This window comes from Puma concolor, chromosome D1, assembly GCF_028749965.1.
Source record: "Puma concolor isolate L17-30 chromosome D1, mPumCon1.1.hap2, whole genome shotgun sequence".
Lineage (NCBI taxonomy): Eukaryota > Metazoa > Chordata > Mammalia > Carnivora > Felidae > Puma > Puma concolor.
The window spans coordinates 34,376,394-34,392,077 of record NC_141676.1 but is presented as its reverse complement, the minus strand read 5'-3'; the positions used below and the strand labels follow the sequence as shown (position 1 = coordinate 34,392,077).

General features: G+C 37.8%; 1 protein-coding gene across 4 annotated transcripts in view; it reads left to right on the top strand.

The window, feature by feature from the left end:
• The window catches only part of ANO3 (anoctamin 3), a 440,478-nt gene that overhangs the window by 405,727 nt on the left and 19,067 nt on the right, over nt 1-15,684 (top strand). For all 4 annotated transcript variants that reach the window (XM_086677790.1, XM_025927974.2, XM_086677791.1 and 1 more), the window contains 6 exons: nt 482-518; nt 3,633-3,744; nt 4,495-4,552; nt 10,650-10,747; nt 13,600-13,733; nt 14,627-14,779. In XM_086677790.1, the coding sequence (XP_086533916.1) occupies nt 482-518; nt 3,633-3,744; nt 4,495-4,552; nt 10,650-10,747; nt 13,600-13,733; nt 14,627-14,779 (592 nt within the window). The remainder of the gene's footprint in view (nt 1-481; nt 519-3,632; nt 3,745-4,494; nt 4,553-10,649; nt 10,748-13,599; nt 13,734-14,626; nt 14,780-15,684) is intronic.

The following is a 15,684-nucleotide window of genomic DNA, read 5'->3' as shown; positions in this document are numbered from 1 at the left end:
ACATGTTTATATTACACATTATACGTGTTTAGTGTGTGTGTGTGTGTGTGTGTGTGTTTGTGTGTGTGTGTGTGTGTGTCTGTGTGTTTGTAAAGCACCACATAGTAAGTTTTAAAGCATGCTTCAGCTTAATTAAAAATGTAGCCACTTTGGGGCACCTGGGTGGCTCAGTGGGTTGAACGTCCAACTTTGGCTCAGGTCATGATCTCGTGGTCTGTGATTTGGAGTCCTGCATCTGGCTCTGTGCTGACAGCTCAGAGCCTGGAGCCTACTTTGGATTCTGTGCCTCCCTCTCTCTTTCTGCCCCTCCCCTGCTTGTACTCTGTCTCTCTTGCTCTCAAAAATAAATAAACATAAAAATTTTTTTATAAATGCAGCCACTTTGTAGACTACACTTCAGATCTTTCCTTGAATAGTGTAAATAACAGCCTCTTCTAGAAGAAAAGAAATAACATTCACTATTTGTTTTCTTTTATTACAGGCTTATGAAAAAATTGCTTACCTTCTCACCAACTTAGGTAAGTCCTTTGTTTTTACCTCGTTCCCTAGTTAAAGAGTAACATATGGACATATCAGTCTGTAGTTGCTTTATGTATTTTAGCATTTTTTAATGTTTATTTATTTTGAGAGAGTGTGAGAGCACGTGCAAGCTGGGAGGGGCAGAGAGAGGAGAGAGAAAATCCTAAGCAGACTCCGGGCTGTCACAGCAGAGCCCAGTGTGGGGCTGGATCCCACCAACTGTGAGATCGTGACCTGAGCTGAAATCAAGAGCCGGACGCTCAACCAACTAAGCCACCCAGGCACCCCTATTTTAGTATTTTAATATCAACTTCAGTTTTATAAATTGTCAATCAAAATGAAAGACATGCATGGAAGGTTGGAGCATACTGTATAACTACAGAGAGGCAGTTTATGTAGTTAGCACACCTAGTTCTCCCTACATGGAAGTGCTTTTTCCCTACCTTAGCAGGTCTTTGGGCTTTCCCCCAAATATTTGTTTTTACCAAAATGTACTATATGTACACAAATTAACAGGCAAAATAGTATTAAGAAATTTATAAGTAAAACCAGTACTCTGCCACATTACCCATTCTGATTTTCCACTTTCCTGAAAGACTACTTTTTAATAATTTTAGTAATTTCTTTTGTTATTTCCTATCCTATTTCTAAATAATGTGTTTCTCTGACATTCTTGGATTTTTCAGCTTTGGGAAGCTATTGCCTTTCTATTCCAAATGACAAGAACTTAGGTCTTAACATTCTTCTGCAGTGTTCTCTCCTCGCACACTTTCCCTCTGTCACATGTTATACACACATAATTTTGCCTCCTTCCAAAGTAGTTATAGTCAATGGATTTGGACTTCTTAAAAAAATTTTTTAATGTTCATTTATTTGTGAGAGAGAGAGAGACAGACAGAGTGTGACCAGGGGAGGGACAGAGACAGAGGGAGACTCAGAATCCGAAGCAGGCTCCAGGCTCTGAGCTGTCAGTGCAGAGCCCTACCTGGGGCTCGAACCCACGAACCATGAGATCATGACCTGAGCCAAAGTCAGATGCTCAACCGCTCAACCGACTGAGCCACCCAGGCACCCCTCAACGAATTTGAACTTTAACTCAAATTAACAGTGTTTACATCATTGTTTTCTATATAACTGTTTTTATATATAAAGTATGGGGTGTACTATGGTTGTTTCCTTTCTTATACAACCTTTATACTTTCATGATGCTAATAATAGCCCTTTTATCCTTGATTTTCTACATAGTTTCCTTAATTTATCCCAAACTTTCTGCCTCAACTCTGAATGGTCTCTAAACACATTCAAAAACATCAAGTACTCTCTTCATTTTCTTTTCTTCTTAGAGTTACCCTCCCTGAACCCAGTGTTACTCCAGTCTCAAGGGCCTACCCTTGACAGCTCAGAGCCTGAAGTCTATTTCAGATTCTGTGTCTCCCTCACTCTCTGCCCCTCCTCTGCTTGTGGTCTCTCTCTCCCTCTCTCAAAAATAAACAAACATTAGAAAAATTTTTAAATTAAGCCAACTGATGAAAAGAGTGTCAGTTTTGTCAGACAGAAGTCAATTCAAGAACAAGAGCACACATATGAAGAAAATAATAAGAATAAAGTCACCATGTTAATATTAGGCAAACCAAAATTTAATATCTGTTTGAGTGAGAAAGAGAGATACTTCATACTGATGAACAGTCTACCAGGTCAGTACAATAGTCATAATTTGTCTATATCTTTTTATAAACCTCCAAAATGTAGAAAGCAAAACATGATAGAAATCCCCCCCAAAATTGACGAAACCATACTCAAAATATAAGCCAGGATACAAAGCATTTGAATATCATAAGTAACAAGCTTCTCTTAAAATATATACAAATGGGATGCTCAACAAAAAATATACATGTTCTTTTCAAACACTTGATAACATAGACAAAATATATCCAAATAATTTGAAGGCAAGTGAAACTGCAGCTTTTTTGACCCAAAGCAGAAATCACACAGGAACGTTTGTGGATCATGACGCAATAAAATTAGAAGTGGAGAACCAAAAACAAACTACACAATGGGGATTTTTTAAAAATCCATATTCTCATCTCTAAATAAGTTTTATGCTAAATTTGCAAACTGTTTAGAATGCAGCAGCGGTGAAAACACAACCAACCAAAACTTTGGAGCAACACAGGCTCTCCAGACTGCTGTCACTATGGCCCACCAACCAGTCAGCCTGGGGACCGCCCCACAGACCCCTGTCACTTCTGGCACATACTCTCGTTGGACTTGGACTCCTGCCAGACCAGTTCCCCTGTTCTGTGTCTGGATCATGCATACGTCGGGGCCCATCTTTTCCTGAGATCAGATCCCATCTATTTTCTATCCTTCTTGAATTCTTTAATTGTATGAAAATGCATATTAGCTGTGCATACAGCTCTTCTAGCCTTATTTGGATACTGGGTGGGAGTAGAGGCTACAATACACACTGCCACCTTTATCCCATCTCTCTCATTATTTTTGTTTTGTTAAGAGTCATAGAAACATAGGACATAAGAATGGACAATGTTCTTAAAATCATCTTGCCTAATTCCTTGTTTCATAAACATTAAAATTGGTTGCAAAAAAGATGTAAAGAGATCCACTTGAGATCCCCAGAAAATTAGGTGTAAAGTTGAGATAGGAGCTCAGCTCTTATGACTGAGGTAGCCCTCTTTCCTTTTACCATTCCACTTCTGTCTGTGCAAAATAGCCATTCTTTAAAGAACTCTGTGGATAATTTAGGTCCTTATTCGAGCATAGCCAGTTTGGGTGAAGGACTGATCCAATGTATATGGTTACTTCTAAATGAGAATAGCAGAGAGAATCCTGAAAATCTTTATATATGAATAGCGGGCATTGTATTTTTGTAGCTCTGGAAAAAGTCTAAAGATTGTATCGTTGGATCACTTTATCAACCCTGTACAGCAGATATCATCATTCACATTTTGCAGATGCTGACCTACAACTCAGAGATGCTGATTGTCTTGTAGAACTAGTAAATGTTCAGAACATGAACCTGGGGTTTCTGAGTCTATATCCACATTTCGTGTTTTTCACCTCATCTATATAAACATATCCTCTTTTCCTTTTAGAATATCCTCGAACAGAATCTGAGTGGGAAAACAGCTTTGCTTTGAAGATGTTCCTTTTCCAGTTTGTTAATTTAAATAGTTCTATCTTCTATATTGCTTTCTTTTTGGGGAGGTAAGTCGACTTTATGCATGTTGTCTTTGCAGCGTGAAAAAGATTGCCAACCGTTCCATTGCCAGTTTGTTAACAAGGGTTACGAATTCTTGTCCCTGCCTTAGAAAATTACTAGTCCGTCTTCACATATGTTTCAATCAAAAGACTTCATTCAAAGTACAGGACAGGTGCCACTACCTATTAAAGTTGGCATAAAAAATACAACCTGTGTGCCATGCTTGGGTTGAATGATGACTATCCAATCATCAGTGATGGTTTTGTTAAATATGAAAATAATTTTTGTATAACCCTAGGTTATAGTTCCTTAGTGTGGAAACTTCTACCTATTACGATGACATTTTTTTCCCCTGTCTTTGCTGCACAATATGAAAAAGAAGCGTATTAAACTATGCTCAACACTCCAGAGGTACTGAAGCTAGAACCATTTTAAACTAAACAACTCAGCACATTACATTAATGTTCATTAGCTAGGTGCACAGAACATTAAAGATCTACAGGTGAAAGTGGAAAATTTCCTTTGGCTGGTTTGTCTGTACTTTCTCACCCCACTGGCATGGCATTCACACACCACGTTTTTTTCCTTTTTAAGTCAGGTACTTTGATGTGTAAGCATGGTCTAAGTCAGCAGTTCAGGGACAAGATGCCCCAGTGAACCTTGATGTCTACCTACACATGCACTTGTTGTGATGCATTAGATGTTCTTCAGTCAACCCCACATAAATGCTAATGAATTAAAATGCCTTTTTACAGATTTGTAGGCCACCCAGGAAATTACAATAAACTTTTTAACCGGTGGAGACTGGAGGAAGTAAGTAACCTTGTAAGGGTGGGTGTGGGCCTGGGTGTGGATATGGATCAATGATCATAGAAGGGGAGTGGGTGGGAAGAGAGACACAGAGAATTTGGGTACACGGAATTTCAGACATGCTGAAGATGCGTTACTGGTAGAGAGTTCTTAAGGGTTCAGAAATGAAGGAACTACATCTTCCCAAAAGAAGGGTGTGAACTTAAAGTTTAAGCCCTAAAATCCTGACCTCAGCTCTTTAATTTTCTGTCAAATCCATTTCTTCATTCACAAAGCCCAGAAATTTAGCTCCAGGAATTTTTCACTTTGGGGGAATTATTATAATCTATTCCATGGGTTTTTGAACTTTTAAATATGTTCGGTTTCCTTTCAAGCAGGGAAACTTCATCCAAAAGAAATCTTACTTGAAACACCAATCTATAATTATATAGATGTGTGTCTTCTAAGTCTCATAGTTTTGTGTTGATTTATAATATGTATGTTATAGAAACAAAAGGTCTAGTATTGCTAGATCACAGGGTTAAACACTCTATATATTGTCACTGAGACTGACAAATTGTCTTCCAAAATGCCAGTCCCTATAGCGTATGAGCCTGCTTCCTCAGACTTTTGCCAACAGAAACATTTTAATTTTTACCAATATAACATCTAAAAGATATCTCCTTTTGATTTCAGCTCCTTTAATTACGAGTAAAGTGGAGAAGATTTTTAATACGTTTGTTGGATAGTTTATATTTCTGTGTGTATGCGCTATTCTTGCTCATTTCCATTAGACTATTTTTCTCTGTCCTAATAATTTATAGACTAATATGCTCTCATCTTTCAAATTTGCTGAAGATATGTTTCTCATTTTCTTGTATATCTTAATTTTGTTTTGATGCATTTTTTTAAAAACTGTAGAACATTTTTCAACTAAAATATCATTGCTGTTAATGACTTTGGGCATTTATATCATGCCAAATAATGTGTTTTTCATTCTGGAAATTAAAAAAGAAAAAGCCTCACACTTGTACTTTTCACTAATGTTGTTTTTTAAAATATTAACATCTTTGTTGCATTGGAAGTTTATTTCTGTGTAAAGAATAATCAAGATTTCCCCCCACCCCAGTGAGCAGTCACATTTTTAAGTAATAATACATTTTTTCATCACTCAGCAAAATAAGATTTCAGGACTTATTATATTCTCCATCTTGAAATCATGTCTATTTCTGAGCTCTGTTCTGTCTCATTGGTCATATGGTTTATTGCTTCTCTAGTTCAAAATTGTTTTAATTATTCTAATATAAAATCCAATTTAATATATGGTAGTATTAGTAGGAGGTCATAATTTACAGAGAGGCTAACAAAGGATTCCCTGAGAAAACAGATACTTTCAGTCTCTATATAAAAATTTCTCCAAAACTCAGGGGAGTTGTCATTGATATTGTCTCCCTAGAGCCTTCTAGTTGATTGGAATATATGGAGAAAACCTAAAACTTCCTGAGAACAACATGCTTTACATCATAGAAAACTGGTTCAGGGGCGCCTGGGTGGCGCAGTCGGTTAAGCGTCCGACTTCAGCCAGGTCACGATCTCGCGGTCCGTGAGTTCGAGCCCCGCGTCGGGCTCTGGGCTGATGGCTCGGAGCCTGGAGCCTGTTTCCGATTCTGTGTCTCCCTCTCTCTCTGCCCCTCCCCCGTTCATGCTCTGTCTCTCTCTGTCCCAAAAATAAATAAAAAACGTTGAAAAAAAAATTTAAAAAAAAAAAAAAGAAAACTGGTTCAAATGCTAACCTTGCTACTTATTAATTCTTTGCCCTTAATTTAATCCCTCTGAATATCTGTCTCCTCATCTGTAAACTGGCAGTAGTAATACTTAGGTTGCAAAGTTGTTTATGGATAAGAGGCAATTTGCATAACACACTTAGCACAAGCCCTGGTCTTTGGAAGGCACTCTGATTGTAGCTGATAGTTATCAATGCTCTGTCTCCACAGCCACCTGGGTATTATCCTCTCAGGCGAAGACAGATGAAGGCTTTCCATAACTCCAGGCCTTCAGGAAGTCCCCAAATCAAACTTGCAGTTTTCACTCATAGCCCAGATTATCTGCTAAGAGGCTTTCATCTACCCAGTTTGGGACCCAAGGCTTACTTTTTACCAGGAGTGATCAACTGGATTTAGCAAAGGGCAGTGTGGGGAACCGAGTGGTACAGGCAGGTAGATCTGCATATTGATGCCATTTTAGGAACTGCTGTCACCAATAATTTTGTTCAATTGGATACTTTTACTCTTAAATGTAAAATTATTGGAAGTCATGGTTCTTCTTTGGGAATCCCAGAGAAACAATGCCAATACTGGTGTCAAGAAAAATGTTTCATAACCATTGTAGACATTTTCCACAATATATATGGATGGCCGTATTTTCCAACAAATTATTATTTATTTTGAAAAAAAATCAGTGAAATGAAAAATGTGAATTTGTAATAGACCCTAGAAATTCTAGAACTGTACACATAAATCTACTTAATGGAAGATAAAAATTGACTCTCTGAATTCAATCATACCACAAGCATTTATTGACACATACTCTATTCCAGCACCCTACTGGGTAATATGGGGTATACAAATGAAGACGCCCTTTTCCTTTCTTGATGATGTTAATAGTTTTGAAGAAAAGAATATAGCCATGTTATATAACAAGTATTTTGTCTTTGGAGTCTGACGATCTACATTCTAATTCAGTCCCACCCAAATGCATGATTTTAGTATCTCTAAGTCTCAGGTTTTTCTTTTGTAAATGGTGATAAGAATAACTATCTCAGTAGTATTGGTGATAGGAGGATAAAACTGGATCATGCATGTACAAATAGTGGTAGCTATTATAAACAAAGAAAAGTACCTCGGTTTTATTTAAAACATTTATGAATTGGCTATACTAACCTTTCTTCATACTATGCTGTATAATATCTCACATAAACATGTTATGTAAATCTGGGGCGCCTGGGTGGCTCAGTTGGTTAAGCGTCCGACTTCGGCTCAGGTCATGATCTCGCAGTCCGTGAGTTCGAGCCCCGCGTCGGGCTCTGTGCTGACAGCTCAGAGCCTGGAACCTGTTTCAGATTCTGTGTCTCCCTCTCTCTCTGACCCTCCCCTGTTCATGCTCTGTCTCTCTCTGTCTCAAAAATAAATAAACGTTTAAAAAAAATTTAAATCATGTTATGTAAATCTATATAAAATGTTAATAATGGCTAATATTTAATGAGTGCTTGCTATATGCCAGCACATTCCAGCAATTGTCCCTAACTGTTCTAGATATATTAATGCATAAATTCTATTATTATACTCATCTTACAGAAAAGGAAATAGAAATTGATACAAGTTCTGTAATTTGCCTACAATTATAGAAACCTACTTCCAAATTGATGAAGTCATCAGTTTGATTCAACCAACCTAGCATCAGAGTCTGCGCTTTGAACATTGTGCTTTCCAGCCACCATTGGGATAACACAGAGGCACAGTCGAAAACATAAAGGCAATTGATTTGGATAAGAGATGGCTGAATGATTGCTGACTCACACATGTAAATTGGATTTAGAGTAAACATACTTCATGTGAAAGGAACACGGGTATCAGAATCTGATAGTCCTGTCTGTCACCTAGCTTTATCATCTACAAACTGAAGATACCAACACCCATCTTTTTTTCAACGTTTTTATTTTATTTTTGGGACAGAGAGAGACAGAGCATGAACGGGGGAGGGGCAGAGAGAGAGGGAGACACAGAATCTGAAACAGGCTCCAGGCTCCGAGCCATCAGCCCAGAGCCTGACGCGGGGCTTGAACTCACGGACCGCGAGATCGTGACCTGGCTGAAGTCGGACGCTTAACCGACTGCGCCACCCAGGCGCCCCTCCAACACCCATCTTATGAGGTTCTCAGGAGGAGCAAATGAGAAACATATGTTAAGGCCCCCAGCTCTGGGCTGTCCACAGTCATATGATTTTTTGGGGGGAGGGAGGTGCAAAGGGAATGAAAGCCTGGGTCTCCTGCATGTTCATTTATTTCTTTTACTCATTCAAAGTATAGGCTCTCTTACCAATTGAATTTTAGAGTTGAAGGACTATATTTCTCCAGAGGGAACCATTATATGAGAAGGGCAGACCCACAAAAATTATTTCTGCCCTATAAACCACAAAGTCATAAAGGCTCAATTTTAACAAAATTAAAAATGGCCTGTCATCCAGGCCACTTTGGCCTATGACTGTGGAGAGTGAGCCAATCACATGGTTCTATAATGGTCTTTGTTTTCCCTTTCCACATAATAATATGCTCTGGTATTCAAGGCAACAAACACACTTGGTAAATAGAATTCATCTTTAATGTTATGTACAAGAGTAGAGGATTAGTGTGCAACAGACCAAGGCATTCAGTTCCATTACCAACAGTCTACACTATATGACCTTGTACAAGTTAATTTACATCTTTGAGTCTATTAAAAAAAAAATAGTTTCCACTTGCAACTGGGGTCTATGCCTGCCTCTGTAGCTTAGTAATTATTCTGTTTCAGACGTTGTACGGAACCCATTTATCATATATATGCAGGAGAACTAGGGGGTCCTAAATTAATCCTAGAAAGAAAGGGCAGGCTTACATGGGAGAATTGAGACTTCTCCACACAGTAAAAATTACCACTGGCAAGCCCTCTCTCTGGCTCAGTTTAGGGAGTTTTAAATTACTGGGCTGGAACCAGAAAACCAGGCTCTTCGTGTCCTAATTATCTGTTCCCTTTGAAGTCCCACTGGTACCAATTTGATAGAAATAGAAACTGTGGATCAAAGCTATAGTGACTATTGTTCTTATGAGCAGGACAGGAACCCATTTCTAAAGAAACAGACCCACGCTTTCCTACCCAAGTGTCTTCTACAGTGCAAAGTTTTCAAGCAAAACACATTAGTTGCAATGTTCATTGCAATCACATTTTTGTTTGTGGGGGTTTCTAATGCTACCCTTTATTGCATATCTGAAAAAGCAGAGAGCCGCAGAGAAGGCAAAACTGGGTCATACTGACAAGCCATTCTGTGGCATGCTTTTATCACTAAAAAATACATTCGAGGTAGATATTCCCTCTTCAGGATATAGAGCAACTGCTACCAACCTTGAGAGTGGGCTAGACTGAATGACTCACTTCAGAAAAGAATAGGGAAAGGGCAAAATGAGTAACTTTACAGTAGAAATACCTGGCAAACACTGTATCAACCAAGTGATGAAGATTAATGTCACTAGTGATGTTGTGTGGAGAGCATATAGCTTCTGATAGAATGTGATGAAAATGGTACTTTATGTTTGTGATCTCCTTCCATCCTCAAAACACATAAGCCCAGGTTAAACACATGAAAACATCAGAGAATGTTGGTTTCTCAGCTTTGACAAATATACCCTGGTGATATATAAGGGGCAATGGAGGACTGAAGTGCGTACGGGCATTCTCTGTACTATCTTTGCAAATTTTCTACATTTAAAATTATTGTAAGACAGAAAGTTTATTCTAACTTACACATTTTTCTATCTCCTGATTGTTAATAGATATATAGTATTCATAGCAATCATTAAATAGGATCATGCCTAATACAGACCTTGGCAGATAGTAAGTGCTCATTAAAAGTTTGACTTCTTGGGGCACCTGGGTGGCGCAGTCGGTTAAGCGTCCGACTTCAGTCAGGTCATGATCTTGCGGTCTGTGAGTTCAAGCCCCGCGTCAGGCTCTGGGCTGATGGCTCAGAGCCTGGAGCCTGTTTCTGATTCTGTGTCTCCCTCTCTCTCTGCCCCTCCCCCGTTCATGCTCTGTCTCTCTCTGTCCCAAAAATAAATAAACGTTGAAAAAAAAAATTAAAAAAAAAAAAAGTTTGACTTCTTGTTATTGCTGTTACAACTTTGATCACTATTCTTCTCTAATTACTGAAAACATCCCTATCAGGTGCCTTATACATGTTCTGTCTTCCTTGTTTTTATTTTCTTTATGCACTGAGATAGTGCTGCCTGGTTTTAGAATTTGCTGTACAGTTTGAGGGTGGGGATGTGTAACCAACTGAGAAGAGCAAAATCATAGTTGTTGTTCTGTTTCAGTGTCATCCCAGTGGCTGTTTGATAGACCTCTGCCTCCAGATGGGAGTGATCATGTTTTTGAAGCAAATATGGAACAACTTCATGGAACTAGGATACCCGTGAGCACTTTATTTTTTAAACTTGCCTTATTTAAACTTGCCTTATTGGGGCCGGGTAACCAGACAGATGAAGGTTCAGTTCCCTCCCTGCTGCTCGCCAAATGTGTGACCATGTGTGAGTTAGTTAACTTTTCTGAGCCTCAGTTTTCACATCTCAAGAGGGTATCAATGGCTGTATGTGCCTTGAGAACACTGGTAAGGAGTAAAGGAAATAGTGCATGTCAAGTACCCAGTACTCTGTTCAACATATTAAGATGCTTTTTGCTATTTTTAAAGCACTATTGACAGTACAGGTTCTTAAGGATAAAAATAACTTTCTGGTTTCTTCTGGCTACCAAAAGACCAAGGCAGATGTTGTTTAACAAAGAGAACCTCTGTTCATGCTCTTCAATCAAGAAACAATAAAACAAAGATACAATTTTGGATAGGGAGGACTTGTACTCTTTATTACACCAAAAAAAAAAAAAAGTCATTAGAATAGGATTGATTGGGGGTGCCTGGGTGGCTTGGTTGGTTAAGCCTCCGACTTCGGCTCAGGTCATGATCTCACGGTCCATGAGTTCGAGCCCCGCGTCGGGCTCTGTGCTGACAGCTCAGAGCTTGGAGCCTGTTTCAGATTCTGTGTCTCCCTCTCTCTCTCTGCCCCCCCCCCCCATTCATGCTCTGTCTCTCTCTGTCTCAAAAATAAATAAAAACGTTAAAATTTTTTTTTTAAAAAAGAATAGGATTGATTGTGAAAACAACTATATATATATATATATATAGTATATAGTATATAGTATTCTGTTTTGTCTCTTTAGATAGGGTTTAACTATCTGTGAAATGCTGACATGTTGAATGCCTACTTTTATAGCATATAAAATAGTATTACTCTTCCAAATACACTAGAATACAGTGTATGTAAAACAATGTCATATGGAAGCTGTAAGGCCTAATCAAGGTTAAAAACATGACTATTTTGAGGAATTTCTTGACAATAGAAGGATTGATAATAACTGATGATATACATAGCTTAGGTTTAGTCATCAAATTATCCCATCATTCTTTCTCCTTGTTGGCTTACAAATGGTATTAGGACATTTCAGAGCAGAGACCTTAGGACTGGAGAAGTGATATCAACCCTGAAATCTGCCATGAGACATTATGTTACATATTAGGCAGTTAGAGCATGGACTATGAAATGTCTGAGACCTGGTTCAAATACTTTCTCTGCCTCTTGCTAAAGATGCTTATAATTTACTTTACCTTACCTCTCTCTGACATTATTTTTTTTTATAAAATAAGGGATTTGTGGAGATTGCATGAGATACCCAGTGGTCTTTAACCTTAATCAATAAACAACTGAGCCTTTTTGTGAAGAGATCCTCAATATTCCAAAGGGATGAAAATGAATCTCTTGTAAATGAAGAGAGCATAGGGATGTAGGGATAGAAGATTGGGTAGCCCACCCCATCATTCATATCCCTTCCTATCCTTGATTCATCTCTTTGAGACGTAGGGTTTGGGAATGTCATTTGAAAATAGCTGAGGAGATTAGGTAGCAAGTGCCTACCACAAGATCTGATGTGCTGTGAAATAAATAGCTTCATAAGCACCATCAAGATGGTATAGTAGTCATTATCTTATTTAGAATGGCTATTGTTATCATTTTCTGTGTACTTCTGTACATATCACACACTTTGGATAGCACATTTTCATGATGGCTTTGCCCAAGTGGTCAGCCTGGATTCTGTATATCAAATCCCAAATGTACAATGGTAAGGGGCATTCTGTTGGTGTTCTTTCAAATCCAGCAGGAGTGAACCAGTCACTGAACAGTAATTTTGAAAATTTTATAACATGGTTCTCTTTTTTAAAGTAAAATCTTAAGCAGACAGAAGAAAATAAAACTGAACCAACCAGGCCTGCCTCAATCCCAACACCCAGCCCCTTTTCCATCTTCATGAGGTCTCAGAGGCAACTTCCATGGGACATACACTGAAGAACTACCTGATTTTTGGATCAATGGTTATTTTTTCAACACCCACTGAGTATAGATATGTAATTAATTATATGTGAGAGTTGAGGTACTATTCACTGAATCCTGTAGGATTCCCTTCATTCTAGAGGTAATTGTCATATAACCCTTGAAATAATTAATTGCCCAGATGTCCCCGCTATATGCATACTGGGATATTTCTGTGCCATGTAATTTCAAGATTGCCCCTACGCTAGGGAAATACTGTTGTTAATTCCTTTCCAAGTCTTTTAAATGGACTGAGACACAGATCCATTGCCTGTAAATTATCGTTCACTATATTAACAGAATGTAATTGTTAATACTCAAACCCTTCACATTCATAAACTCAGAGGTGAATAGACTTACTGATACATTGCAGGATAGGGACTAGAACCTATATCTCTTGAAACCTTAACTAGGACTCAGTTATTCAATGTGAAACATGACTTTACTTGTGTTTCGAGAGCACAGGTCAGCTGATTTTGGGTTATGAGCAATGAAGAGCTCAGATCCAATCAAATAGGCAACATAGAAGTTTAAGTATTTATATAGGTTGGAGTGGAGGAAGGAATCAGAAATGGGTATTTATCTAATAAGTATCAGGAAGCACCTAAGTGTAATGGGAGGAATTAAATCCCGGATACATATGTAGACATTTAGAAGATCTAGGAAGGCTGAGACCTATTCTCTCATCTTAAACTTGGAAGTTGAGACCGTGCAAATAACTCTAATTCCCAGAAATGCGTAGTGTACTCCCAGAGTAGTGATATTTGTCTTTTCTTAATGCACTACAAATTGTTTACTACATACTTACCTAAGAGCTCAAAAGCCCTTTGTCTGTTCTGTGATATAGGTTGATCCAGAACTGGTGGTCACGACATAAAATCAAGCGAGGAGTACAAGATGCTTCCATACCTCAGTGGGAAAATGATTGGAATCTGCAGCCCATGAATATTCATGGACTTATGGATGAGTATTTAGAAATGGGTAAGGAAAGAAACTTCTACACAGCTCTTTGGCTTTCTTGATACCCTTTTGTTACTTCACAAAAGTAGAGAGAGAAAACCATCTCTGTCCTTTCCAACCCCAGGCATTCTAAAATACATCTGTACCTTTATCTCAACATAACTAGAGAAGAGATTAAAACATTGTCCTTGGAAGGCTCACAGATTCTGTCCTCTGTTAGCTGTAACATTTGACCCAAATGAAGAGTTTTCTCATAGTAGAATACCTAGCTTTAGTGCAGGTATTTAAAAGGAACGAAATAAAGCAGAATCCATTCCTGTGTCAATAACATACCATCCTGCCAGGATAAAGCAATAATTATTTCGTACAATAAACCTTTGCACAGACCTGGTATGAGTTCGATTGAGAAACCCACTTATTTATATTAAGAAAATAAGGATTCCCACTCCAGCTGTTAAAATCTTTGTGTATTATCTTGACATTTACTTTTGCTCTGGACTTTACTTTTTCTCATCTATTAAAAAAAAAAAAAAGACAAGATTAGGTCTCTTGGGTCCCTTCTAGAGCTAAGCATTTTTCTTCAAGCCCTCCTCTTTGACTTTTTTTTTTTTTTTTATTCACTCTTTCTTCACGCTGCATGGCCTGGGGGTGGAAAGCACATAAACTTTCAATCCATTGAGATCAGAGTTTAAGTGCAGGTTTTAGGATTTTTAGCTATCTACCGTTTTGCAAGCTTACTTAACATGTATGAGCTATAATTTTCTTAGCCGCAAAATATGATGAGCATATTTACCTTGTAGGGATATTGAAAGGGTGAAAGGCAATTTATGTAAAGTACCTAATATGGCACAAGGAAAGCACTCAAGAAATGATATTGTTTGTATTACTAATTTTGTAATGCTCTCCCTTTACAGTTTTGCAGTTTGGTTTTACCACCATCTTTGTTGCGGCTTTTCCTCTGGCCCCTCTTTTGGCCTTATTAAACAATATCATTGAGATCAGGCTGGATGCCTACAAATTTGTCACCCAGTGGCGGAGGCCTCTGCCGGCTCGAGCCACTGACATAGGTAAGATTCAGGAATTAAATGGTTCTTGCATTGCTAAGGCCATCAGGTGCCTTGAGCTTAGCACCATGTGGGTTTCTATTGTTGGGGTTCCCTTCCAACTATAACAAAAACTGAACAATTTTGGTTAACAAAATAATGAAATGAACACTAACTTACTTGGGAGTATGTTTATACTAAATATGCTATTTCATGAACTTGTTTGTAACTAAAAATGATCTCATATACACATTTCCATGTTAATAAAAATTGCTTTGCTTCATTTTTTATAATTCCTGCACCAATTTCTATTACATGTTGTGTGACATTTCTAAAAACTCATTCCCTTAAATAGAGATGTTTAGATTGCTTCAGTTTTTCCTATTATAAACAACACTGAGGTGAACATACATCTTCATACATACTTTGGCTGATTATTTCCTCAAGATACATTTCTAGAGTGGAAATCCTATGTCAAAGAGCGTATACATTAATTTTTTTTGACATTTAGCATAATGCCCTCCATCCATTTAAAATTTTAATAATTTCTCAACATGTTCTCTAGAAATACTGTGACAATTGATACTCCTGCCAGGTATAAGAATGGTTCTTTTTTTTTTTACTGTTGTTCATCCTCACAAATCTGAGGAAGCAAACCATGTGATCTTGTTATGTTTCCCCACATTTTTATAACTATGAGATTAAATACATTTGTATTTCTTCTTTACTAACTGTGTATGAAGTTTGTCTATTATATTTGATTTGGTAATCTTTATCTCCATGTTCACAATATTAACCTTTGATATATAGGTTGCAAACATTTTCAAATGCTGCTTTTTAACTTTTCACTCTATCATGAATAAGTTTTTAAAGTGTGTATATTATCACATTGATATATCTCTCTTATAGTTATTATTTCTGGCATTCTT